We start from the raw sequence: 26,798 nt of genomic DNA, 5'->3' as shown, positions 1-26,798 counted from the left end.
CAGATCATTTACCTTGACAAGTCAACATGAAATCAGTGTTGCTGTCCTAAACTCTATTCTTTTGTCATGGTGTAGACCCTTGCCAGAATGGAGGTTCATGTGTAGATGGAGTGAACACCTTTTCCTGCCTGTGCCTTCCTGGCTTCATTGGGAATAAATGCCAGACAGACATGAATGAGTGTCTGAGTGAGCCCTGCAAGAACGGAGGGACCTGCTCCGACTACGTGAACAGTTACACCTGCACGTGCCAGGTGGGGTTTGACGGCGTCCACTGTGAGAAAAACATTGATGAGTGCACCGAGAGGTGAGTGTCCCGTGTACCTGGGCCAGCAGTGTCTTCCGGGAGAAGAGAGAACAGGCAGAAACCTCAGGGTGCTCTGTGAGGCTATAGGAAGGGATGCAGCCTGCGCTCAGGAGTCTTAGCAGTGCGGGGCTGCAGAATGGGTTGAGGCATCCACGTAGGGTCCGCAGCCCTATCTTGCCCAGCTTTTGACACTTACGGTTAAAGGTCAAAGGTGAGAGGCTGCACAGCTTAGTAGGCTAGACTCATTTATCTCCAGCCTGTGCAACAGAAGGAGCTGTTCTGTTCTGCTCTGTCCCCAGTCTCTGTTGGCAGTTAACCTAAAAATTTTCATTTCTTTGCAGATCTGGTATCTCTCTTTATGTAGTTTCTGGGAGGTTGCTTTCATTTCTTTTTATTATGTTACCAACATGCAAATTTCTCTTAAAGAAATCTAGCATGATGAGCTATTTAAGATTTTTCATATAAAGTAAATTAACTTAAAAGTAGATATGGCATGTTGAAAACCAAAAAAGAATTGGGAAACATGGCTTTCTCTAAGAATCTTTTAAATACCCTTAAGACAGGGCTTCAGACACTTGGGGTAGTTTAGATGTAAGGGTTGGGTGCTCCTGGGTATTCTCCTCTGCAGCGCCTTAGATTTCGGATTTCAGACTTTTCAGCACATCAGAGAGTGAGACCATTGCAGCTGACACTCCCCTGTTTGCTCCTCAGCTCCTGTTTCAATGGTGGCACATGTGTTGATGGCATTAACTCCTTCTCCTGCTTGTGCCCTGTGGGTTTCACTGGTCCCTTCTGCCTTCATGAAATCAATGAGTGCAACTCTCATCCCTGCCTGAATGAAGGAACATGTGTTGATGGACTGGGCACCTACCGCTGCAATTGCCCCTTGGGCTACACTGGGAAAAACTGCCAGGTAATTGACTTCCAGAGACACAGCTGCCGGTGGAGCGAGGGCCGAAGCCACAGCAGCCCAGATCTCGCTTGCTCCCCTTCTGCTTCCCGTCATGGTCCAGTGGTTCTTGTCCCTTTTGTCTTCCTCGCGACAGTGTGTTCCGGGCTATCAGGGCGCCAACTGCGAGTATGAAGTGGATGAGTGCAAGAACCAGCCATGCCAGAACGGAGGCACCTGCATCGCCCTTGTGAACCATTTCAAGTGCTCATGTCCACCAGGCACTCGGGGTATGGAGTAAGCCCTACTCACCTGCCACCCAGCCCTTCCCCAGCTGGCGTAGGTATTTAGGGACCGTGAGCAAGGTGAGCACAGGTGTCTGGCCTCTCATCGAGTGAGAGCGTCACCAGCGAGCAGCTCTCTGAGGCCCGCCCTCACCGTCAGCCTGCAGCGGTGGGCGGACCTGTTGCACTTGCTTTGCAGCAGGGGAGCTGGAAGAACTCCTGGGCCAAGGTTCAAAGCTCGGGAGTAGAGTGGTGGTAATAAACACTGACCTGGATGTGCTGGGCTCACCGTTAATCCCCGCACCTGAGAGGCAGAGGTAGGAGGGTCGCTGTGAGCTCAGGGCTGACAGAGCGCGTTCCAGGTCATTCTGGGCTAGAGTGAAACTCGACCTTGAAAAAAACAAACAAAAAGAAAGAAATCTGTAAAAACTAAGCATTGAGGGCCAGAGAGATGGGTTAGCAGTTAAAGTACTTGCTTACAAAGCCAAAGGATCCGGTTCAGTTTCCCAGGACCCACATGAGCCAGATGCACAAGGGGGCGCATGCATCTGGAATTGATTTGCAGTGGCTGGAGACCCTGGCATGCCCAATCTCACCCCCTAACCCGCCACTTATTTCTGTCTCTCTCAAATAAATAAATAAAAATAAATATTTTTTTTTTTAATTCAACATTGAAGTAATTCTCACAATGGTGCTAAAGAGCCCCAAAGTCCCCTGGAATATTCACAAATAGCCAGGATATTTTCACTCTGGTTTTAAAAATCAAAAGCATGGGCAGGAGAGTTGGCTTAGTGGGGTTATGCACTTGCCTGTGAAGCCTAAGAACCCCGGTTTGAGAGTCGATACCTCAGGACCCATGTAAGCCAGATATGCAAGGTGGCACATGCATCTGGAGTTTGTTTGCAGTGGCTGGAGGCCCTGATGCCCTCATTTTCTCTCTACATGTGCCTCTTTCTCTCAAATAAATAAAAATTAAAAATGTTTTCAAAAAATCAAAAATAGACTGTTTTAAAGAGGAAAATCTGTGATATAAAACTTTAAAAATAGCCAGGTATGGTGGCTCACACCTCTAATTCCAGCACTCAGGAGGAAGAGGTAGGAGGATCACCATGAGTTTAAAGCCACCATGAGACTATGGAGTGAATTCCAGGTCAGCCTGGGTTAGTGAAACCTTACCTCGAGACACCAAAAAAAATCAAAATTTATTCTAATTGTTACTAATACTTTGTGCAGTTATAATTTATGTATTTAATGGGTTGTGCTTTTTGAACACTTTAATTGAACTTGATAAATTACTGAAAAGTCCCTGAGCCTGTTTCCTTGCCCTCAAGATGGATAGTAACTCCTGTCCGCGGTGGGAGCCTAATGTAGATGGGTCTGTGCCGCTCGCCAAGAGGAGAGCAGGGTGCGCTTTGCCCTGCCTTACGTAAGGGGTCGCCGTTGACGGAGGCCTGCTCTCTAGTTAGCTGCTGAAGCCTCGCTATTTTTGTCCCTTGCTGAAGAGCAGTGTTCAAGGGATGCTCATAATACTGGCTCTCCTCTCTCCGTTCCAGGCCTGCTTTGTGAAGAGAACATTGACGACTGTGCTGGGGGCCCCCACTGCCTCAATGGTGGTCAGTGTGTGGACCGGATAGGGGGCTACAGTTGTCGCTGCTTGCCTGGCTTTGCCGGGGAGCGGTGTGAGGGGGACATCAACGAGTGCCTGTCCAACCCCTGCAGCCCAGAGGGCAGCTTAGACTGCGTACAGCTCACCAATGACTACCTGTGTGTCTGCCGCAGCGCCTTCACTGGTAAGAGCTCCGCAGCCCCAGCTGTCACCAGAGCAGATCCTGCGTGCCTCTCCCCAGGCCCAAGCAAAGCTTTTCCTACACAAAGAAACGGCTTCACTTAAGTGTCTAGTTCCCTTCAGACCTGTACTCCATAGATGTGTTCATGCGCCTCTACCTTTACTTTATATACATTAAATTTATTGATTTGAGAGAGGTGGGGAGAGGCAGATAGAGAATAAATACACCAGGGCCTCCAGCCACTGCAAACGGAACTCTACATGCATTTGATAACCTTGTGCTTCTGGATTTACGTGGGCACTGGGGATTTGAACCTGGGTCCTTTGGCTTTAAGGCACATGCCTTAACTGCTGAGCCATCTCTCTAGCTCTGCCTTTACTTTTTCTGAAGACTTGCTTGTGATACATTGACTGTGTCATGCTATGGCAAGAATGCAAAGTAAATTTTATATCTGGAGTAGTTGAGCAAAATAACATTGTGGTAAAATACACAAGACCTAAAATCTACCGTCTTCGCCATGTTGAGCCTACGGCTCAGGAGCACCAAGCACATTCCCATTGCAGAGCCACCATCATTACCACGTGTCCACAGGACTCTTCACCCAGGAACTTCCATCTGACTGGCTGTACGGATCTGCCTCCTCGACCTGCAACGATGAGTTACTTTGCAGCCCCTGTCACTGTCACTTTTCCAACTTACTGATTCAGACATTGTACAGCTTGATAGGACACAGAGGAGCAGATCCAAACTGGGGTGTATTTAGCCAAACCTCGATGAGAGTCAGAGCTAGAAAGACGCGTTAGTCACAAGACTGCCTGCGCCGCTGCGGCCTGGGCGCACACCTCATCGTCTTCCTAGCAGGGCGGGGTGGGGGCCAAGCCCGGCCTCCTTCACGAGCTTGACCACCTCAGCGGAAAGGCTCCCTAGACTGTGGGAGACTGACATAGCTGGTGATGTCTGGGTGTGGCAGGGTCATCAGATTTGAACTCAGTCTTACATTTTCTTTAGTCTGTAGTTGGATTTCCTATGCTGAAGATGTCACCGCATTCCTCGGGAATCGCATAATGGGCTGGAGTCAGACTTAGTAACAATTTGGCGAGCTGGTTACTACAATATTCTGAGCCCATGTCTACCCTGCATTCCTTCCCTACATTGCTTTCTTCCTTCTTTCCTTCACTCCCTTCCTCTTTTTGTTCCTTCCAGTTTTAAAAAAAATATGTATTTATTTGAGAGAGAGAGTGCATGGGCATACGTGTATGTGTGGACGTGTGTGTATATGTGGGAGTGTGTGTACATGTTGGCATGCGTGTACGTGTACACTTGTATGTGGGCGGGCCAGAGCCTCTTGCTCCTGCAAGTAAGCTGAAAGTGTGGGCATCACTTTGTGGTCTCTCTACGAGGGCACTGGGAAGTTGAACCTGGACTGCAGGCTTTGCAAGCAAGTGCCTTATCTACTGAGCCATCTCTCCCGCCCCTCCTCCCAGTTTTTAAAGATATGCTACCTTTAAACTTCTCAGGATTTTATACAGAATGGGTGGAGTTTTGCAATAGGAAGCTGGATGCAGAATTCTAAGGGAGTCCGCGCACTGTGGCCATCACACCTGTTGAGGCCAGGTGGGCAGAAGGAGGGTGAGCAGTCTGCCACGAGCCCCACGCCAACTCCTGCAGTTTGGAAAGCCAAAAGAGCAGAGCTCGCTGGCGTTGCCTTCATTGCTTCTGAGTATTCTGTTCTCTGGAAACACTGACTAGAGCTTAGAAAGGGAGGGAAGTGGGGAGAAAGGCCTGAAAGACACCTTGACTATCCCACAGCCAGGAAGCAGTGTCTGCTCATGCCCCACTCTTCTGGATGAAAATGACTTCTTAAAAAAAAAAAACTTTGGTTGGGCTGGAGAGATGACTCAGCAGTTAAGGCCCTTGCCTACAAAGCCTAATGACCCGGGGTTCGATTCTCCAATACCCACATAAACCCAGATGCAGTGGCTACAGGCCCTGGCACATCCATTGTCTGTCTCTATCTCTATCTCTATCTCTATCTCTGCTTGCAAATAAAAATGTTTTTCTTTAAGAAAAACTTTTATTGACAATTTTCTGTGTGTACACAATGTATTTTGATCGTAATCCCCTCCTATCACCTTTCTCCCTCCCCGCCTCTTCCACTGAACCCCTTCTTTCCACTTAGAAGATGATCTCTTGAAGGGCAGGTGTGCCTCGCTGCTGCTCAGACACAGGGCGGCTCTCCTGGTCGGGAGCCCCGTGCCCATGTGCTGGTGTGGCTCTTGTCCGGGTCTACGCTGTGACCTGAGCATGCGAACACGTCAACTCCTGTTTCCTAATTCCAGATGGACAACATGTTAGTTTATGACCATAGGCCACATACGACCTGTCTTCTGCTATGAGCCTAGCATCTCCTCCAAGATTCTAAGCTGTCAGTTCACTTTATTTGAGAACTGTGGACTCCAGATATCCTCTGGATTAGAACTATGGTGAGAGGAGGTTAACTCTGCTAAAAATTAAGCTGTGTTTTAAAGCACTGTCAGGCCACACAAAGGCCAAGATAATTGGAGACTTCACAGATGAAAATTCTTGTTCGCTGGGCTAGTACGGCCTCTCTGGAAAGCAGGTGTTAGCAAAATGCAGCTACCCATTGCCTTCAGCTCACCAGAGCTCATGTGCCCAGAAGCGGAGATGTGGACTTCTGTGTTTGCTTTTTCTTCCTGTCCTTCCCTCCTCCCTGTCTTCTTCTTTCCCTCCCTTACTTTTTTCCCTTCTTTCCCTTCTTTCCCTCCCTCCCTCCCTCTCTCCTGTCCTTCCTTCCCTCCTTGTCAGTCTTCTGTCTGTCTCTTGGGGGTTGGCTTGAGTTGGGTGGCGCGCTCATTTCTTGGTGGGGCAGATAAGGGCTGCTTTGCACAGGGCTGGCCTTCCACGTCTGTGTCTGCTCCCGGCCTGTGGCCAGAGCTGAGCTCCGCCACCCGTTGCTGCGTCGGAGCTTGGTCCCCTCTCCACTGGGGTGATGTTCAGAGTCACACTTCTTGCCTTTTAAAATGATCTCTTGGGCTGGAGAGATGGCTTAGCGGTTAAGAGCTTGCCTGTGAAGCCTAAGGCCCCTGGTTCGAGGCTCCATTCCCCAGGACCCACATTAGCCAGATGCACAAGGGGGTGCACACATCTGGAGTTCGTTTGCAGTGGCTGGAGGCCCTGTTGTGTCCATTCTCTCTCTGTCTCTCTTTCTCTCTCTCTGCCTCTTTCTCTCTGTCTGTCACTCTCAAATAAGAATAAACAAACAAAACGATCTCTTATTTTCTGTCGAGGCCGTCACTGTGAAACCTTCATGGATGTATGTCCCCAGATGCCTTGCCTGAATGGAGGGACTTGTGCTGTGGCCAGCAACATGCCTGATGGCTTCATTTGCCGCTGTCCCCCAGTAAGTGGCCTACTGCAGATTTAAGGGGCACACTCTTGTAAGTGACTTGTGGAAAGACTGAGACGAAACCTGGGCTGTTCTAGCTCCCCTAGTGGGGAGCTTTCTCAGGTTTCACCACTTCAGAAGACAGTTCTTGGGTCTCACTGTGTTGTTGTTCCAGCATGCCTGGAAACTTGGAGCTTCCCAATCTGTGACTGTCAGCTTTCAGATTCCCAGGGATGAACCAGAGTGCTGTAAAGTCCTTAAAATCTGCCACAGCCTCTGGCTTCAGGCGCCAGGTTGGGCAGAACGTTCTTCTGCTCGCGGGTTTTCACAGGGAGCACTTGAGAGTAGCGAGAGGCTCTCACGCCGAGCTCTGTGTGAGGAGAGGCCAGGAGGACACCTTTCTAGTGACCTTGGCTTGAGCGGAGCAGGACGTTCAGGAATGAGATGAGATGGGATACTCATTTTTCTAGAGATCTCAAACGTGCAGTAGGACCTTTCCCCCCTGAAAAGCCATTATAGGGGTGTTCTAGTGACGGCTGGAGAGGGGTCCTCTAGATGCAAAGTCCCCCGGCTTCACCCTCCATGACCTTTGTTCCAGAGGTGAGCTCGTAAAGTGAGGGAATTCTGCGCTTGTCCCAGGGACCTGCGTGCTGACTTGCCGAGGTCTCTGGAAGGGCCATTCCCCGGGCTCTGCTCTTCGCCCCCGTGGAGGTGGCGCGGGAGGGGGAACGGGCAGGCCTGCGGCTTCCCGCCACGCCCATCCCCCCTTTTCCCACAGGGCTTCTCCGGGGCAAGATGCCAGAGTAGCTGTGGGCAGATGAGGTGCCGGCGAGGGGAGAAGTGTGTGCACACTGCCTCTGGGCCCCGCTGCTTCTGCCCCAACCCCCAGGACTGCGAGCCAGGCTGTGCCAGTAGCCCGTGCCAGCACGGGGGCAGCTGCTACCCCCAGCGCCAGCCTCCGTACTACTCGTGCCGCTGCCCCCCGCCCTTCTGGGGCCGCCACTGCGAGCTGCACGCCGCCGCCAGCAGCGCCCCGCCGGCCGCCTGCCTGAGCCAGTACTGCGCCGACAAGGCTCGGGACGGCGTCTGTGACGAGGCCTGCAACAGCCACGCGTGCCGCTGGGACGGAGGGGACTGCTCCCTCACCGTGGAGAACCCCTGGGCCAACTGCAGCTCCCCACTGCCCTGCTGGGACCACATCAACCACCGGTGCGACGAGCTGTGCAACACCGCCGAGTGCCTGTTCGACAACTTCGAGTGCCAGGGCGGCGGCAAGACGTGCCAGTAAGCGGCCGCCGAGCAGCCGGGCGGGCACTGCCACTAACACCTCCGTTCCTTGTTCTCGCTCTTAACCGTGCCGGCGCTCCAGCCCACGCCTCTGCCTTCCAGATGGTGCCAGCCTTGCCCCCCACACGCTGCCCCGCGCGCTCCCTTGCTGCCAGAGGGCCGGGACTGCTCGTTGCGTAACCACCCCCCTCCCTCTGCCTATCTCTGCCTTCTCACCTGCTCTCGCGACCTCCGGGGGGACATAACCTTGGAGGTGGTGCTGCCCCTCCCAGGCCTCCCACATAAGCTGCCGCAGGATGGACGGACAGGTCTGTACCGCTCTTCGCTCGCTCCTCCCCTCGAGGCCGTTTCCCCGTCCGTGTGTCCCGGGGAGCTTGAGCTAGAGCCGCTCGCGGTTCGGAGGCAGGGCGCCTCCTGGTCCGCACAGTAACTTTCCTATCACCCACTGCTGCTAATTTAAGCCCACTTAATTCTTGGCAACCTTGTGAGGCAGAGACGTTCTTAACAGTCTTTCCTGGAAGGTTAAGGAGGTTCCTAACTATTCCTAAAGGGAGCGATACAAGTGGGACCTCCTGTCTTGCATGAAGCACCCTCTTCCCCCACCTTCTACAGGGGCATTCACTTGTGAAAGGGAGAGAAAGGGGCCACACTGAAACTCTTCTCGGGAGAGCAGCGCCTGATGGCTCGGGGCCTGGGGTAACCGTGGGCATCTTCTACTTCCTAAAGCCCTTTGATGCCTCCCTGAGAGTGGTGGGTTAAGAGGAAGCATGCTCCAGGCTGGCTTGGCGTTCAAATACGTGACCGGGTTCATGCATTCATGCAGCATGTATGAGCAAAGTGTTGTTCCTTACGTGGGCAGGACTCAATAATATGGAGAGCCATAGGCACGTTACTCCATGATGTCGGGAGGATAGAAGATTCATGGAAGACTTCTGGATCATTGGGGTCCTGCTGTGGGCCACAAAAGCTGGGTAGAAACCGCCACAGTTGTTACCAATGGAAAGCTGAGTCGGTTTCCCTGTTCTTTCTCTCTGCCCAGATACGACAAATACTGCGCAGATCACTTCAAGGACAACCACTGTGACCAGGGTTGCAATAGTGAGGAGTGTGGCTGGGACGGGCTGGACTGTGCTGCAGACCGGCCCGAGAACCTGGCAGAGGGCACCCTGGTCATCGTGGTGCTCCTGCCTCCAGAACAGCTGCTGCAGGATTCTCGCAGCTTCCTGCGGGCCCTGGGCACCTTGCTCCATACCAACCTGCGCATCAAACGGGACTCGCAGGGAGCGCTCATGGTGTACCCGTACTATGGGGAGAAGCCAGCTGCCCCAAAGAAGCAGAGGATGGCACGCAGGTCTCTTCCTGAGGAGCAGGAGGTGGCCGGGTAGGTCTGGGCGTCTGCACTGCTGGAAAGTGACTCTCCGCACCAGGCTTAACTCAGCCTGTCGAGGTGGGAAGCTCCCGCAGACCGACCCGCCTCTCAAGCCCAACCCATTCTCCCGGGCTTGCGGTTAAGGACACAGGTCTGCCTCAGCCAAGTGTCCTGGATAAGTGCTGGGATCCCTTACCTTTGCCCAGAGTTGACTCAGAACCCTGTACAATTAATGCTTCTTTTAAAAAAAAAAAATTTTTTTTTTTATTTGAGAGAGAGAGAAAGGGCATGCCAGAGCTTCAGCCACTGCAAATGAAGTCCAGATGCTTGTGCCTCTCTGTGCACCGGGCTTTTACGTGGGTCCTTTAACCTCTGAGCCATCTCTCCAGGCCGGGTCAGGTTTTAACCCAGCGCTGGGTACCACTGCGGAGGCAGGGCAGGGGCCACCGAGCCCCCGAGGCGCTGCGGACCCTCCTCGCAGCGTCTCTCTGCTCCCGTTGCCTCGGGCCGGAGACAGGCGGGCCCGACTGAGGGAGATGAGCCACGCTAGGTAGAAAAGAGACAGGGTCCAGGTTGCCAGAGCCTCCCGAGGGCCGTGCTGCGCAGGTGAGCAGCCTGTGGGGAGAGAGAGCCGGGCGGTTTTTGCTGGCCGAGCCAGCCACGCGCGCACCCTCGCTTTGCGCTCACGGTCCCCGTCTTCCCCTCTCCCCGGGCGTCCTCCAGCTCGAAGGTGTTTCTGGAGATCGACAACCGCCAGTGCGCCCAGGATTCAGACCAGTGCTTCAAGAACACGGACGCCGCCGCGGCCCTGCTGGCCTCGCATGCCATCCAGGGCACTCTGTCGTACCCTCTTGTGTCCGTCGTCAGTGAGTTCCGGGGAAAGGCGCCCCGGGGCGGCCAGTGTGCGACCCTCCGGGTGGGGAAGGGCGTGGTAGGGAGGAGCCCTGGAACATTCAGCGCTAGCGTGAAGAGGTGGGAGTGACGCCGCGCCGCCCTTGCCCCGAACTTCCAGGTGAGTCCCTGCCTCCGAAAGGCGCTCAGCTCCTCTACCTCCTGGCGGTCGCTGTGGTCATCATCCTGTTCGTTATCCTGCTGGGAGTGATCATGGCGAAACGGAAACGCAAGCACGGCTTCCTGTGGCTGCCGGAAGGTTTCACCCTCCGCAGAGACTCCAGCAATCACAAGCGGCGAGAGCCAGTGGGGCAGGACGCCGTCGGGCTGAAGTAAGAGGGCTTGCCAGCCAGGCTCTGCCCCGTAGTCACAAACAAGTGAACCGAGGAGAGCGCATCTTACCGAGTGGCGATTGCACGGTCTAAGCCCTGGTCACTGGTCACCACGATGTCCATTCCCAATGGCTTCTGAAGCCGCAGTCACGTCCATGCGTGTCAGCGCAGCAGCCTTGGCCTCTGGTGGGGAACGTTCCCTTGTCCCGAGCCCGGGCTCGGTGAGAAGGGGAAGGACGAATGTACAGGAAGGGTGGTCAGAAAACAACCTTGGCAGTGGGTGGCTGTGAAAGAACTGCTGAAAGCTGCCGTACTTGTTGATGCTGTAACCGTCACCCGTATTTTCGTAACAGAAACCTCTCAGTGCAAGCCTCAGAAGCCAACCTGATTGGTTCTGGAACAAGTGAACATTGGGTTGATGATGAAGGACCCCAGCCAAAGAAAGCCAGGGTGAGTCAGCCTGGGTAAAATTTGGAACGTGACTCCATGGTGACTCCAGTATAGCTCTACTGGGTCCTGAATGCAGGAAGGTTGCTAGGAACTTCTTTATCTTTCTATTTACAACTTCCAAAAATACAGCATACCACGATCCTCATCCCCGCCCGGTGCTCCCCTTGTGCGCCTCCCAAATGCCCCTCCACTGACTCCTTTCAACTGTCCAGCTAGTCTCTTCTGTTTCGATGCCATCATGTTTTCCTCCTGTTACGCAGGTCTTGTGTAGGTCGTGCCAGCCACTGTGTGGTCATGAATACCACGGCCACTTTGTGTCTGGAAGACAGCATTGTAAAATACTCCTCTTCTTCCTTTGGCTCTTACAGTCTTTCTGCCAGCTCTTTCACAATGGCCCCGAGCCTTGGGAGGAGTGCTAGGGATGTCTCACTTAATGCTGGGCACTCCGCCGTCCCTTCTTCTCAGCACTTTGGCTATTGTTCGGTCACCGCAGTGGCCACCACCATCTGAAAAAAGAAGGTTCTCTAACCAAAAGTGAGAGTAGCGTTAGTATATGGGCATAAACATAAATGTTTAGAGGATGGTTTGGCGGTCATAATAGACCCACTTAGCCAGAAAGCAGTACTAGCTTCCCCCCTAAGTCTTAGGACCTCCACAGCCATAGGCTTTGGACTAGATTTCTTGGTATCGGGCATTTGGTGTCAGTTCCCTCCCAGAAGCAGACCTCAAATCCAATGCAAGAGCCGTTGGTTTCCCCCATAACAGACATGTCACCATGGCACCAGTTAGTACATTTTGCCTGTCTAGCCAACCACAGAACTTTCAGAATGATAGTTTCTTTATCTATCCTACACAGTGGCTCTTGCTATTGTTTTTTGTTTTTTTTTTTTTAATGGGTACACCAGGGCCTGTAGCCACTACAAATGAGCTCCACATGCATGCACCACATTGTGCATCTGGCTTATGTGGGTCCTGGGGAATTGAACCTGGGTCCTTTGGCTTTGCAGGCAAGCACCTTAACCACTAAGCCATCTCTCTAGCCCCATCTCTCTTTATCTGCCTTTTTCTCTCTCACACACACAAATAAAATGTGAAGAAAGTAATTGAGTGCAGGGAGCTGCTTCTCACTTTCCATGAGTGTTCTTTCTCAGTCTCTGCAGTGCTTGTTCTGTGCCAGATGCTGAAGTCAGTACAGGAAGGTCAAGGTTGGTCCCTTCTCAAGAGTCTTATAGTCCAAAGAAGACCACAATACCACATGTCTTCACTCAGAACTACACTGCGCTGTGTATAGCTCTATGCGGGAGCATGACCATAAAGGAGAAGCACTTGGGGGAGGACAGGGACCAGCAAGAGGGGAGGAGGAAGAGGACAGGACATTAGGATTAGCAAATATGAGCTGGGCGCAATGAAACGTATGTACGTACATAACGTGTGTGTGTGTGTGTGTGTGTGTGTGTGTGTGTGTGTGTGTGTGAATGTGTCATAATGAAACGCTCTGTTTTGCACGTGAAGGAAAGAAAAGAACCTGACAGTCTTCTGGTAGACACTGCCTCACAGTGCACTGTAAGCAGTTAACACAAGGACAGCTAAGAAAAGGTGGCCAGAGCTTTTTAGAACCAAAAAAGAAGAATTAAAAATCTGCTTTCCTCTAAGGCTCAGAAGGAGTTAGTGTAACACGCATTGAAGGAGATGATCGCTGGCCGGGAGAAGCAGCAAGGGAGTAGCACGTTAGAGCCGCCAGAGGAGGGAGGTGGGATTGTCCCGACGACGCTCAGAGGGAAGCAGGCCCCACGTCTGGGAGCGGTCAGTGGGCAGTGGTGTGGAAGGTCACGGCAGGAAGAGTGCGTGGCGCCGGCCCTGCTCCCTGGCAGCAGCTGTGGGTGAGGGCCAGGTTGCCATGCGGTCTCTGTTTCCCTCTCCAGGCTGAAGACGAGGTTCTGCTGTCCGAAGATGACCCCATTGATCGGCGCCCATGGACACAGCAGCACCTGGAAGCCGCAGACATCCGTCGGACACCGTCGCTGGCTCTCACTCCTCCCCAGGCCGAGCAGGAGGTAGATGTGCTGGACGTGAACGTCCGGGGCCCAGGTGAGCTCTGGCCAGTCCTCCGCTCTTCCCTCGGCAGAGCCAGCCTCAGTTCAGCGCGTTTGCGTGCGTGTGCATCTCTCTAGCTGGTTGGGAGGCCCTCGCCGTCTCTGTGAGCTCCACAGACCCTAGGTCATCTCAGGGAGCACGTGTGTGAGGAGGACAGATACACAGAAACTGTAGCTCAGAAGACTTGGAAAGATTGCTTCATGCTCAGCGTGTGGAGAACAAACCGGTTGGTTAGATATGTTAGATTTAAGCCAGGCGTGGTGGTGCACGCCTTGAATCCCAGTACTCGGAAAGCAGAGGTACAAGGGTCAATGTGAGTTTGAGGCCAGCCTGAGACCACGTAGTGAATTCCAGGTCATCCTAAGCTAGAGTGAGACTTTTCCTCCAAAACCAAAAATCAAAGTTAGATTTTAGGGGGATAGAAATAGTACCCCAAGAAGCCGGGCGTGGTGGCGCACGCCTTTAATCCCAGCACTCAGGAGACAGAGGTAGGAGGATTGCCGTGAGTTCGAGGCCATTCTGAGACTCCATAGTGAATTCCAGGTCAGCCTGAGCCAGAGTAAGACCCTACCTTGAAAAACCAAAAAAAAAAAAGTACCCCAAATCAGAGAATATAAAGAGAATTCATTTAGCTCATGTTTTATGTGTATAGTTTTGTATATTAATATGAGCTTTTTTTAAATACTCAGTTTATAAGGAGACTCATAACTCATCAAAGCAGAAAATAAGAGGCTGCTGACTAACAGCTCAACACTAAAGATTTCTATCATGCCCTCCAAGGCTCAGTGAACCTTGTGGGAAAGGAAACAGAATATAAGAGCCACAGGGTGGAAGGTACCCTGGGAGGCAGTCTTCTCTGAAGGAACTGACGGGGGACTCTGACCCACCACGTCTGTCCCACTGAGGTGCTGTGGGGTGGGGAAGAGGGCAGCTTAAGATGATAAACTGATGAGAATATGACCAATTTGCAATAGGTCCATATATTAAAGTTCACAATAAAAATTTAAAATAAGCTGGGCATGGTGGCACATACTTTCATTGCCAGCACTTGGGGGAGGCGGGGGCAGAGGTAAGAGGATCACCATGAGTTTGAGAACAGCTTGAGACTACTTAGTAAATTCCAGGTCAGCCTAGGCTGGAGTGAGACCCTACCTTGAAAAAACAAAAATCAGTAAATGAATAAATATAAAATAAGTAAAATGACCACCTTAAAATTTCATAGCACTTAAGACCAGAACATCCTAAGTTAGAGACAAGCTCTGAGCTAAGAAAGATTCTTACCTTCCCTTTGCTCCTTACATAAATGATACTATCAGAGGAAGAGTGGGTGGCAGATGTAAAACCAACTACAGTTACTGCAGGAAGCACAGGGAGTTCACATCCTGTCAGCTTACCGTCGCTCACTGGAGCTGTTCCAGGGAAGGGCTCATCTTTGACTACTCCGCAATGGTCGTTCCGACAGATGGCTGCACCCCACTGATGTTGGCCTCTCTCCGAGGCGGCAGCTCAGATCTGAGTGATGAAGACGAAGATGCAGAGGACTCTTCTGCAAACATCATCACGGACTTGGTCTACCAGGGTGCCAGCCTTCAGGCCCAGACAGACCGGACTGGTGAAATGGCTCTGCACCTTGCTGCCCGCTACTCAAGGGCTGATGCTGCCAAGCGCCTCCTGGATGCGGGCGCAGATGCCAATGCTCAGGACAACATGGGCCGTTGCCCGCTGCATGCTGCAGTGGCAGCAGATGCTCAAGGTGTCTTCCAAGTAAGGAACATAACCATTGGTGTGAATAACAAGAACTTTTGATAAATGGGTAATGTTTTTATTTTTAATGACAGAGAGAGAGAACTGGTGTGCCAGGACCTCCAGCCACTGCAGTCAAACTCCAGATGCATGCACTATCTTGTGTGCATGTTCATCCTTGTACACTTGCGTTGCCCTGTGCATCTGGCTTACATGGGACCTGGAGAGTTGCACATGGGTCCCTAGGTTTCGCATTCAAGTGCCTTACCTACTAAGCCATCTCTTTAGCCCAAGTCTGTAATATTTTATCTGAAAGGCACTTCGTAGCTCACTGAATTCACTGGAGAATTCTTGGAGAACTCAGTCACCCTAGTTCGGTGAGAAAGCAGAGGGCAGCTAGCTTCTCTATCTGAGCAGGTGGCTGTGCAGTCGGCGTAGGCGTCAGTCAGCAAAGACGCCTCCCAGGAGCAGAGCTGGAGAGAGAGAGATTCCCTGGTTTAAAGCCCTTGACTCTTCACTCTCCTTGGAGAGCTCCTTGACTCTGGCTTCCAGCTCATCACTAGCAGTTGTCTTTTTTTATTATTATTTTTATTTATTTATTTGAGAGTGACAGAGAGAGAAAGAGGCAGAGAGAGAGAGAGAATGGGCGCGCCAGGGCCTCCAGCCACTGCAAACGAACTCCAGATGCGTGCGCCCCCTTGTGCATCTGGCTAACGTGGGACCTGGGGAACTGAGCCTCGAACCGGGGTCCTTAGGCTTCACAGGCAAGCGCTTAACCGCTAAGCCATTGCTCTAGCCCTATCAGTTGTCTTTCCAACTAGTTATTGGTAACTTTCATATATGTACAGGATGTAATTTGATCATAATCCCTTCCCAATACCCATTACCTCCTTTTGTCCATTTCTCATCCCTTGTCCATTAAGCCCCTCCTCCTTTCCAGCTAGCCCTTTTCCATTTTGATAGGGGGGGTACATGTATGTGTGTATGTGTGCACATGCGTGCATGCGTGCGTGTGTGGTCCTCCATCATCCATGACAGAATGCTGATGGGCCCAATCAGCAGGTCTTGTGCAGGTAACAGTGGGCATTGCGAGGCCAGAAGGCAGAGTTCCACAGCACTGCTCGTCCCCAGGATGCACGTTCTCCCCACCCCCTCTTCTGCAGTGCTCCCCAAACTTTGGAGAGCATGGTAGAAAGGACTCAGTGAGCCCTGAGCGCCCAGCAGTCCCTTGCTGTCAGCAGTTTGACGACTTTTGAGTCTCCCACAGTTGCTGTCAGTGGCAGTTTGCTTGACCCGAGCTGGTACTGTACTCCTTGTATTTTAACTCCATGGGGAAACGGGACGCCTGTCCATTGTGACTGACGCTGTGATATTTTCCCCGCACTTCGCTGCTCTTCTTAGGATGTAGCAGCATATCACTTTACATGCGCCATTTTGTCTTCATCACCCATATGTTAGGTCATTCATTCGTTTCTTCGTTCACTCACTCCTTCAACAAATATACATATCAATTAACCATGATGGCCTTGGGAACGAAGGTGGGACTTTCCTGCACTCTGGGAATGTACAATACAGCCTCAGTGTAATGTTCTCTGTTCTTCTCTTGGCTTCATTCTTTTCCTTCACCCCAGGAATCTCTTGTCGGTACTTCTTTTCTAGATTCTGATTCGCAACCGCGTAACGGATCTGGATGCGAGAATGAACGACGGGACCACACCCCTCATCCTGGCTGCTCGCTTGGCTGTGGAAGGAATGGTGGCCGAGCTGATCAACTGCCAAGCAGACGTGAACGCAGTGGATGACCATGGTAAGGAGCTGGATTCTTACCTGCAGAACTTCCCTTGAAGAGAAGTGTTACACAGTCCTGAAGAACTTCTCAGATCTGATTCCTGGGGAGTCACTCACCCCTGTACCCATGAATTCTTTCTTCAGAACTCAGAGAACTGAGGGACCCCAATGGGGCCCCCAGATTAATACAAGAAGGGAATTTGTGTGACATTTTTTGGACCTCAAAAAAAGTCCATAAAGGGCTAGAGGGATGGCTTAGCAGTTAAGGCGTTTGCCTGTAAAGCCAAAGGACCCAGGTTCAATTCCTCAGAAACCACATAAGCCAGATGCACAAGGTGGCACATATATCTGGAGTCCATTTGAGATGGCTGGAGGCCCTGGTGCACCCATTCTCATTCTCTCTCTCTCTCTCCCTCTTCCCCTCCCTCCATCTCTGTCAAATAAATAAATAAATTTTTAAATCCACAAAAACACCTTTAACCCCAGCACTTGGGAGGCAGAGGTAGGAGGATCACCATGAGTTCGAGGCCACCCTGAGACTCCATAGTAAATTCCAGGTCAGCCTGAGCTAGAGTGAGACCCTACCTTGAAAAACCAAAAAAGAAGTTTGCCTGTGTGAGCCCCTAGCCATACCCCTTGTGATATGGGAATTTGTGAGCCTGAACTTCACCAGAAGGGTTATGAGAGACCCTAATAGGTACCTGCATGTAACAGAGGGGCCACTGCCTTCAGTGTGTGTGCAGGGTGATGCTCTGTGGAAGACACAGATACCACACAGCAGCCATTCTCTCTAGCCCAAGCACGCTGTGCCGAAGTGTTCAGAGGACACAAGGAAAGGGAAATATAACTTCTTCTGCAGGCCCCCACAGACACTTGGCTTCCTGCTGATCTCTGAGGAGTTTCAAGATTTCCTGGCAGGGCTGGAGAGACGGCTCAGTGGTTAAGGCACTTGGCTGCAAAGCCTAATGACCCAGGTTCAGTTCCCTAGTACCCATATAAAGCCAGATGCACAAAGTGGTGCGCACATCTGGAGTTTGTTTGCAGCCACTAGAGGCCCTGGCGCACACATATTCACTCATTCTGATATTCATTCCCTCTCCCTCTTTCTCTCTGAAAATAACTAAGAAAAAAAAAAAAAAGATTTCCTTGGAAGAGTCGTGGTGCTTTATAGGAGGAGGAGGATGTGTCCCTCTTCTCTCGGTGTGCTGATAGAAGTGCTTCCCCTGCAGGGAAATCTGCTCTTCACTGGGCGGCTGCCGTCAATAACGTGGAGGCCACGCTCGTGCTGTTGAAGAACGGGGCCAACAGAGACATGCAGGACAACAAGGTGAGGCCCCGTGGCCCGCCCCACCCCGCCCCCACGGCCTGCTTTCCTGTGCTCCACAAAGCTTCTCTCAGGGTGAGGGTAGGCAGCTGGGGAGAGCAGCTGGCACAAGTGGGTCTGCAGAGCTGGGCGCAGGACCCCAGGCCAGTGTGAAGGAGTGCCGGGATAGCGCCCTCCGCCCCTTGGGTCAGTCACCCTGCGATCCTGAAACCAACCCACTGCAACCTTCCCTGCTTTGCCTCCTCTTCAGTGTTCCCTTCCTCCTGATCCTTGCTTCCATTCATGCCCACCACCGCTTCCCTTGTTTCCTCTCCTTTTCCCTTCCACTTCCTGCTCTCACACACCCCGATCTGTCGCCCGCCGTGCTTCCCCCCCATCCACCTGCCCTCACTGTAGTTCTTGCTTGCACGTGTTTTGTCTCTTCTCTCCTTTACTCTTCCGCCTCTTCGTGGTTCTTTACTATTTTTTTTTTTCTTTCTTATTCCTCTTCGCACTCCTGAGCACTCTGGCTCAGGAGCGTGCTTCATTTCAGATTCCCAGCTGAGGAGATACTGCCCCTCTAGATAAAATTGGTTCTTTGTGAGTGGTGAAATTTATGTGTGGATGACAGATGCACCCTCAGTACCTACATGGAGGCTCAGCATTTTGATGTCGGTAGTAACCGTTCATAGAGGACACAGGAAAAAGTATGTATGGTAAAGGCTCATCAGTTACAGGCGCTTGCTTGCGAAGCCTGCCGAGCCCAGTACCCACGTAGAGCCGGACGCACAAAGTGGCTTGTGTGTTCACAACAGCAGGAGGCCCTGGCACACCCATCCTCATTGTCTCTTTCAAATAAATAAAAATTTTTTAATTACTAAAGAATGAGAAACAGTTATATTCTCAAGAGTGTTATTAAAATGTGTTTCCGGTGGCTCTTTTCTCCAGGAAGAGACACCTTTGTTTCTTGCTGCACGGGAGGGAAGTTACGAAGCTGCCAAGATCCTCTTAGACCACTTTGCCAACCGGGACATCACAGACCACATGGATCGCCTTCCCCGGGACGTGGCCCGGGACCGCATGCACCATGATATCGTGCGCCTCCTGGATGAGTACAATGTGACACCAAGTCCTCCAGGCACCGTGCTGACGTCTGCTCTCTCACCTGTCCTCTGTGGGCCCAACAGGTCTTTCCTCAGTCTGAAACATGCCCCTATGGGCAAGAAGCCCAGGCGGCCCAACACCAAGAGCGCCATGCCCACTAGCCTCCCTAACCTCGCCAAGGAGCCCAAGGATGCCAAGGGTGGCAGGAGGAAAAAGCCTCTGAACGACAAGGTCCAGCTGTCGGAGAGCTCGGTGACCTTGTCCCCCGTTGACTCCCTGGAGTCCCCTCACACATACGTTTCTGACACCACGTCCTCTCCAGTGATCACATCCCCTGGAGTCCTACAGGCCTCCCCAAATCCGCTGTTGGCCACGGTGGCTCCCCCCGCCCCGGTGCATGCGCAGCATGCGCTGTCTTTCTCCAGCCTTCACGAAATGCAGCCTTTGGCCCCCGGGGCCAACACTGTGCTTCCCTCCGTTAGCCAGCTGTTGTCTCACCACCACGTTGTGCCCCCCGGCGGTGGCAGCGCAGGAGGCTTGGGCAGGCTGCAACCAGTCTCTGTCCCAGCAGAGTGGATGAACCGTATGGAGATGAATGAGACCCATTACAATGAGATGTTTGGTATGGTCTTGGCTCCCACTGAGGGCGCCAACCCTGGCATAGCTCCCCAGAGCAGACCATCTGAGGGGAAGCACATCACCACCCCACGAGAGCACTTGCCCCCCATTGTGACTTTCCAGCTCATCCCAAAAGGCAGCATTGCGCAGTCAACCGGTACTCCCCAGTCTCAGTCCAGCTGCCCTCCAGGCCCCTTGCCCCCCATGTACCAGATTCCAGAGATGGCCCGGTTGTCCAGTGTAGCTTTCCCTCCTGCTGTGATCCCCCAGCAGGATGGGCAGGTGGCTCAGACCATTCTCCCTCCCTACCACCCTTTCCCAGCCTCTGTGGGCAAGTACCCCACACCCCCTTCCCAGCACAGTTACGCTTCTTCAAATGCTGCCGAGCGAACACCCAGTCACAGTGGCCACCTCCAGGGTGAGCATCCCTACCTGACGCCATCCCCAGAGTCTCCTGACCAGTGGTCAAGCTCATCGCCGCATTCTGCTTCTGACTGGTCCGACGTGACCACCAGCCCTACCCCTGGGGGTGCTGGAGGAGGCCAGCGGGGAGCTGGAGCCCGCATGTCGGAGGCCCCGCACAGCAGCATGCAGGTCTACGCGTGAAGAGACTGCCCCGGTGGGGAGATGGAGCTGCCTATCATGAATGCTGCTGAGGAACAAATGAAGGTCACCGGCCGAGAAATGAAGAAACCTCTGCGCCCAGCTCTGGGGGGCGGGAGAGCGAGCTCCTCCTTCCTCTCCGGTAGCCAGCGCGCAGGTCGCCAGCCTCACCGGGCTCTGCCAGCGCGTAGGGGACTGTTCATCTCCTCATCTCCTGCCCACCGGCCAAGCCCATAGAAATAGGAGATGAACGCAAGCCCTGGGGCTCGCTGTCGTCAGCGTAGACAATAAAGATGGATGCTCCTTGTAGCCCAGACGTCTGTTCTTGCAGCTTGGACTGCATTTTAAGCCCGGGGCTTCTGCTGTCCCCGAGAGAAGTTTCTGCACTATTGGGAATTGTGCTCTGGAACTCCGCCTGAGGTGGCCTGTCTCCTCCCCTCCTCAGCGTGGAGAGTCTCGATTCACGGGGTGCTTTCCTGTCTGCACCTCGCCCTGGTTGTGGTCCCCAGTCTATCCCTATGCTTGTGATCATTCCTGCCCAGGGACAGCGCAGGCCTCCTGCCCCCGTTTTGCCCAACTTCCCGCGGAGTCTCACAGGGCTTGCTTTGGTCATGGTTCTCAGCACAAACCCCTCCAGTATGTTTTACAGAAAATATCCATGTTGCAGTCCCCATGGGTCACTCCTAGGAAGAAATGGGGAGCAAAACACCTGGGGGGTAGGAGGTCCCCCCAGACCTGCACCTTACCTATCTCCTGCATGTGGAACATCATACGAGCCTCCCCAGGAGGAAGGACACGAGCTCCTCTGCTCACGGGCCTCGTCAGTACAGTTCTACCTTCAGCGGTCCAGGCCCTGGAACCGCAAACCATAAAAACGTGGGCGAAGAGTTGGAAAGACCCCCCAAGTGGCCCAGCCCGCTCCGCAAGCAGCTGCGCATGCGCACGTCCTGGGGCGTCGGACTCTGCCGGGGACCTCTCCCTTTCCCGGGGCCACCGTCGGGGACGGCGGGTCACGCAGGCCTGCCCCTCTCCGGTCTCCGGCTTTCCCGATCTCCTGATTCTCCTCGGCCCCCGCGCTCGGTCCTGCGGCCACGCAGTCACGTCGGCCTGGCATCACGATGCCCGCGACGCCAGGAACGGGAGCGCTGCCCTGTGGGGTTCTGGTGGCATTCCTCATCCCTTGATAGTTAAGTGCCCTGGAGAAGCTCTGTGCATCTTTCGGCATGAAAGCCTACAAACAGGACAGAGAGAGAGAGTGAGTGAGTTGTGTGTGAGAGAGAGAGAGAGAGAGAGAGATTACTATGCAGATGCACTGAGTTAACAGAAACAAGTTCGCGCTGCCCTGGTACTATAGCAGATCAAGTTTGCTCGTTCTCTCTCGTTTTCTCACGCGGCAAAATTCTCCCGGGTAACTCTCCACCCGTCGGTCAGTCCCAGACCAGGGCACCTGTCTGCGGACCACACCCCAGCTGCCCCGGCCGCTCCTAAGCACTGCCCAAGCGCGTCCACTCTGGTCCAGCCGCGGAGTCGAGGATGCTGCGCCTCACTTCCTGCTCCTCCTCCTCTGAGTGAGGGGAGGGAATATGAAGGCTGCCGGGAGGACACTGCCAGTCAGACATTAGACTTTAGAACTGTTAGGTTGTTCGGTGTCCGGGAGAGGCGAGAGGAGCCACATCATCACGTTTTCCTTTGGATCCCGTGAGGCTATGTTTTTATGGAATACATCTTTTATGTCATGCATAGATCCTTTCTTTTTTTTTTTTTTTTTGGTTTATTTTTATAAATTCTCTGACCCCTGCCTACTTCTGAGGATAGTCTTTTGTAGCTATTTTTTCTTCTAAGTATCGTTCTCTGATTTATGTGATGGTGGGGGGAGGAAGAAGTTTGAAGGAAAGAGAAGCTTGAGTTAAAATTTTAGTAAAAGCAAACAGCTCAAGTCCATTGTAACATCTTGTTAAACTTGCTAGTTTGTGGCTTTTGTGTAGTGAAGAGTCAAAGGCACGGTGTTTTGTCAGCAAGTGGTGTGGGGACCTCCCTAATCAGTGTGTCGAGTGAATGGGACTGTTAGGAAGGGCACATGTGTATGTACTGAGGCCCCCACCGTGACCGCTTGGTACTATGGCAACCTCCTCGTGTACAGTTTTCTTAAAAGCGATATTATATCTGTATGAGAAACTCAGTAACCAGTAAAATGACTGCATATTCCTGACTAAACACAGTAAGGAAAGTGCACACTGTTTTTACTTTTAAAAGCTCCATTCTAAAAGTAGTTTAAGATGAAATTTATATAAAAGCATTTTTATCACAAAATAAAGATTACATGTCAAGCTGAGTGGTATTGGACTTATTCTCCACTTCTGGTAGTGATTACCTCGTGATGTCATAGTTGTGAAAGAAAAATAATTTTTATTCTGAATCCTACAAAGCCTCTCTGATTTTTTTCCCCTAGTCCGATTATAACTAAATGCTTTTGAGGGGAAAGTTGGCATCAAATGACGACTCGTGACTCTGAGTCACTGCTCTGTGCCCTGACGGTGACTGGGAGCCATGAACAGTGGCTCACGGACAAGTGCTTTCTGCTGGAAATGGAGAGCATTTGCTGAAGCAAGAACTGGGAATTGGCCACCTCTTCCTGGGGATTTATTTTCAATTAATGGTTAATGGGGGAAGGGGCGACATTTTCTTGAGTGGTGGAGGTAGGCACTGGTGAACTGCTCGTGCTCTGCTGAGGAGACCCCCATCCTCATGCAGCCAGTCCCACACACCAAAACAGTGGGGGGGGGGGTGCTGGAAAGATAGCTAAGCGGTTAAGATGCTCGCCTCAAAAGCCTAATGATCCAGGTTCCATTCCCCAGTGCCCACATAAAGCCAGATGCACAAAGTGGCACATGCATCTGTAGTTTGTTTGCAGTGGCTAGAGGCCCTCGCTCAACCATTCTTTCTGTTTTTCTCTCACTCTGCTTGCAAATAAAAACACTTTTTAATGGAACAAGTGGCTAGGGAAATGGTTCAGCAGTTAAAGGAGCTTGCTTGCAAAGCCCGCCAGCCTGGGTCCAGTTCTCCAGTATCCACGTAAACCCAGATACAGAAAGCAGCACAGGCATCTGGAGTTTGTTTGCAGCAGCTAGAGGCCCTGGTGTGCCCATTCTCATTCTCTTCTCTCTCCCAGTTTGATAGAAAGATGATAGATGATGATTGATCATAGATAGGTAGGTAGATAGATAGATTGATGATAAATAAAAATGGAAGGAAGGGGCTGAAGAGACGGCTTACTGGTTAGGGCACTTGGCTGTGAAGCCTAAGAACTCATGTTCAAATCTCCAGGTCCCATGTAGCCAGACACACAGTGACACACGCATGCAATGTCACGCATACGCCACAAGGGGGCGCACACATCAGAAGTTCATTCACAGTGGTTGAAAGGCCCTGGTGTGCATACATTCCTGTGTTCTCAAAAAAAAAAAAAAAAAAAAAAGAAGAAGAAGAAGGGAGAGAAGTAGGGAGGGAGGAAAAGACATCAAGGTAGAAGGAAGACAAGTCGGGAAGAAGTGGTTCAGCAAAAAGGGGACAAGAGGTGATGGTGGGTGAATATGACTAAAATACATCATATACATGTATAAAATCAAAATTTAATTTTCTACAAAAGGAACTGGTATAGATGAAATACTGATGTATTTGCTTGAAACATTGGTTAGGAAACTGTGTAGGCTTTAAAATATAGGGTCTTCGTGTGCATTTTTTGTTGGTGTATGAATTTGACAAGGACGGGATGGCCACACAGGTTTGTGTCTCAGAGCTGGAGTTACTCCTGCAGACCTTTGAGGACACTGCTCCATGGATCTAGGCTGAATGGCACTATCCTACGGATCACATCTGAGCCCTGCATCCGTAAGACTTGCAGCCTCACCCCTAAGCCTTTGTGCAGGTTGCTGGTGTGGATGCTACACCACAATCACGCCAGGGAAGGGAGTAAACTGTCTCCCTCAGTCAGACATCCAAGCCTCATAGCCCAAGGGCCAGCTCCTCTTTCAAAATGCGACGAGAATGAGTCAGGAGGGAGCTGTGAGCCTCTCACTCTCTCTGACACCGGTTCTCCAGCCATAGGGTGCATATGAGAGGTCCACATGGGTAGAAATGTATGTGTGTGAAGCAATACACCTTTTCCTTTTGTAAAAACTATTTATTTGCAAGCAGAGAGAGAGAGAATGTGTGTACCAGGGCCTCCAGCCATTGCAAACAAAATCCAGATGCATGCACCACTTTGTGCATCTGGCTTCACATGGACGCTGGGGAATCAAACCCAGGTCGTTTAGACTTTGCAGGCACGTGCCTTCACAGCTGAGCCATCTGTCCAGCCCCTTTGTCCTTTTGGTGGTGGTTCTTGGTATGTGGTGATTGCATGGCGTTTGTAGGCACCTGCAGCCCAGAGGTCAACGTCAGGCATCTTCCTCAATCGTCAGCCTCTGTTCTCTGAGACAGGGTCTTTCACTGAACCTAGAGCTCAGTTTGGCTTGACTAGCTAGACAGTGAGCCCAAGATCCCCTGTCTGTCCACCTCCTCAGTGTGAGATTACAAGCATGCACCATCATGCTTAGCATATGACGTGGGTGCCAAGTTGAGGGTCCAAATTCAGCTCCTCATCCGCAGCCTCCGTCTTCAATAAATACTTAAAAGTATGTGCAACAAGTCAGTCCAAACTCGCAAAGTGTGGGCACATGCCAACTAGGATGATTCAGAGAATTTAGAAGGGGATTAGTTAAGGTGTGTGTGACAGACAATGCCGTGTTCCCTGGTTAACATAAGCCACATGATTTCCACTCCTAAGTGGGAAAGAGCAAAGGCTGGGAGAAGTTACTGGGACCTGGAAAGAAAGATCTATTTCCTTCTGTCAAGGTACACAGTGGCCGATGTTTGAATCTCCAGGTCCCATGTAGCCAGGTGCACAGTGACGCAAGTGCACACATGCGCACAAGGGGGCGTCGGGTTCGTTCCCAACCGGGGAAGGCCCTGGTGTGCCCATTCTCTCCTCTCTCTCTCTCTCTCTCTCTCTCTCTCTCTCTCTCCCGCTGTCCTGTCTCTCTCTCTCCCTTCCCTTCCTCTCTCAAAATAAATAATATAAAAAGAAAAAAAGAACAATACTGAACAGCACAAAGAATTAGCATATTGAGAAAAATGAGTCAAAAGAATATATTCTGTGACTGGAGGGATGGCTTAGCGGTTAAGGTGCCTGCCTGCCAAGCCAAAGGACCCAGGTTTGATTCCCCAGGACCCACGTTAGCCAGATGCACAAGGGGGCGCATGTGTCTGGAGTTCGTTTGCAGTACACCCATTTTCATTCTCTCCCTCTCCCTCTCTCTCTCTAAATCTCTCCCCACCGCCCTGTCAAATAAATAAAAATAAAATATTTTTTAAAATAAATACATTCTGAACCGAGGATGGTGGCATGCACCTTTAATCTCAGCACTCGGGAGGCAGAGGTAGGAGGATCGCCATGAGTTCGAGGCCACCCTGAGACTACATAGTAAATTCCAGGTCAGCCTGAGCTATAGTGAGATCCTTACCTTGAAAAACAAACAAAAAAATTCTGTGTGGTTGCATTTATAGAAGTTTAGGGAAAACAAACTGCCGGTCCTACAGATCTGGACAATGGGCTCCTTTTCGGAAGAGGAATTTGAGAAGAGAGCAAGAAGACTCTTGACAGGCTCTGAAGATTCCCCAATCTCATTAGTGGATATATACATAGAAACATAAAATTGCATGGAAACTTTTAAGATGGGTGCATTTTGCCTATATGAGTTATCCTCTGATAAGACATATCTATAACAACCTGAAGAAATACACAAACACCTAATGCCAGAGCTTACAAAGTACTGGTATTTCCCCACTTGTTTCAGATGCTTAAAAATGATACTCGTGGGCTGGAGAGATGGCTTAGCGGTTAAGCGCTTGCCTGTGAAGCCTAAGGACCCCGGTTCGAGGCTCGGTTCCCCAGGTCCCACGTTAGCCAGATGCACAAGGGGGCGCACGCGTCTGGAGTTCATTTGCAGAGGCTGGAAGCCCTGGCGCGCCCATTCTCTCTCTCCCTCTATCTGTCTTTCTCTCTGTGTCTGTCGCTCTCAAATAAATAAATAAATAAAAATTTTAAAAAAATGATACTCGCAGCTTAACATTTCTCCTCTTTTTCATTCTCACTTATTTTATTCCTCCGTTCTTCCTTTTCCTGTCTTCTTGGAAACATTATTTGCAATAGTTGACCCATGAAGAAAATATATTTCAGGTTCAGGTACATGAAAATGGATCATAAGTGTGATTTAGTGGAGTGAGGAAGATGAGCCAGGGGTGTGGGCTTGCTGAGTTAGGGTCTGACCATAGCTAAGTCAGGCCTGGAGTCTGCTAAGTAGTCGAGGGGGCAGGGGGGAATCCTCAAACTCATGATCCTTCTTCCTTAGCCTTCCAGGTGCTGGCACTATAGACATAAACCACTATGCTTGGTTCATTTATTTTATGTTATTTATTTTTATTTTATTTTTTGGGAGGGTCTGAGGT

General features: G+C 51.5%; 1 protein-coding gene across 1 annotated transcript in view; it reads left to right on the top strand.

Moving 5' to 3' along the window:
* Notch2 (notch receptor 2) overlaps positions 1-22,584 on the top strand; it is a 142,168-nt gene extending 119,584 nt beyond the window's left edge. Inside the window, exons 18-32 of the mRNA XM_045138510.1 lie at positions 76-304; positions 1,016-1,217; positions 1,351-1,483; positions 3,031-3,267; positions 6,573-6,685; positions 7,449-7,954; positions 8,997-9,338; positions 10,050-10,192; positions 10,339-10,549; positions 10,903-10,999; positions 12,922-13,087; positions 14,556-14,857; positions 16,496-16,643; positions 17,854-17,951; positions 18,876-22,584. Of these exons, the coding sequence (XP_044994445.1) occupies positions 76-304; positions 1,016-1,217; positions 1,351-1,483; positions 3,031-3,267; positions 6,573-6,685; positions 7,449-7,954; positions 8,997-9,338; positions 10,050-10,192; positions 10,339-10,549; positions 10,903-10,999; positions 12,922-13,087; positions 14,556-14,857; positions 16,496-16,643; positions 17,854-17,951; positions 18,876-20,255 (4,307 nt within the window). The 3' untranslated portion in view covers positions 20,256-22,584. The remainder of the gene's footprint in view (positions 1-75; positions 305-1,015; positions 1,218-1,350; positions 1,484-3,030; positions 3,268-6,572; positions 6,686-7,448; positions 7,955-8,996; positions 9,339-10,049; positions 10,193-10,338; positions 10,550-10,902; positions 11,000-12,921; positions 13,088-14,555; positions 14,858-16,495; positions 16,644-17,853; positions 17,952-18,875) is intronic.
* Positions 22,585-26,798: the final 4,214 nt, after the last annotated feature.

The sequence above is a fragment of the Jaculus jaculus genome, chromosome 19 (assembly GCF_020740685.1).
Source record: "Jaculus jaculus isolate mJacJac1 chromosome 19, mJacJac1.mat.Y.cur, whole genome shotgun sequence".
Classification (NCBI taxonomy): Eukaryota; Metazoa; Chordata; class Mammalia; order Rodentia; family Dipodidae; genus Jaculus; species Jaculus jaculus.
This window is presented reverse-complemented; position numbering and strand designations above follow the sequence as displayed.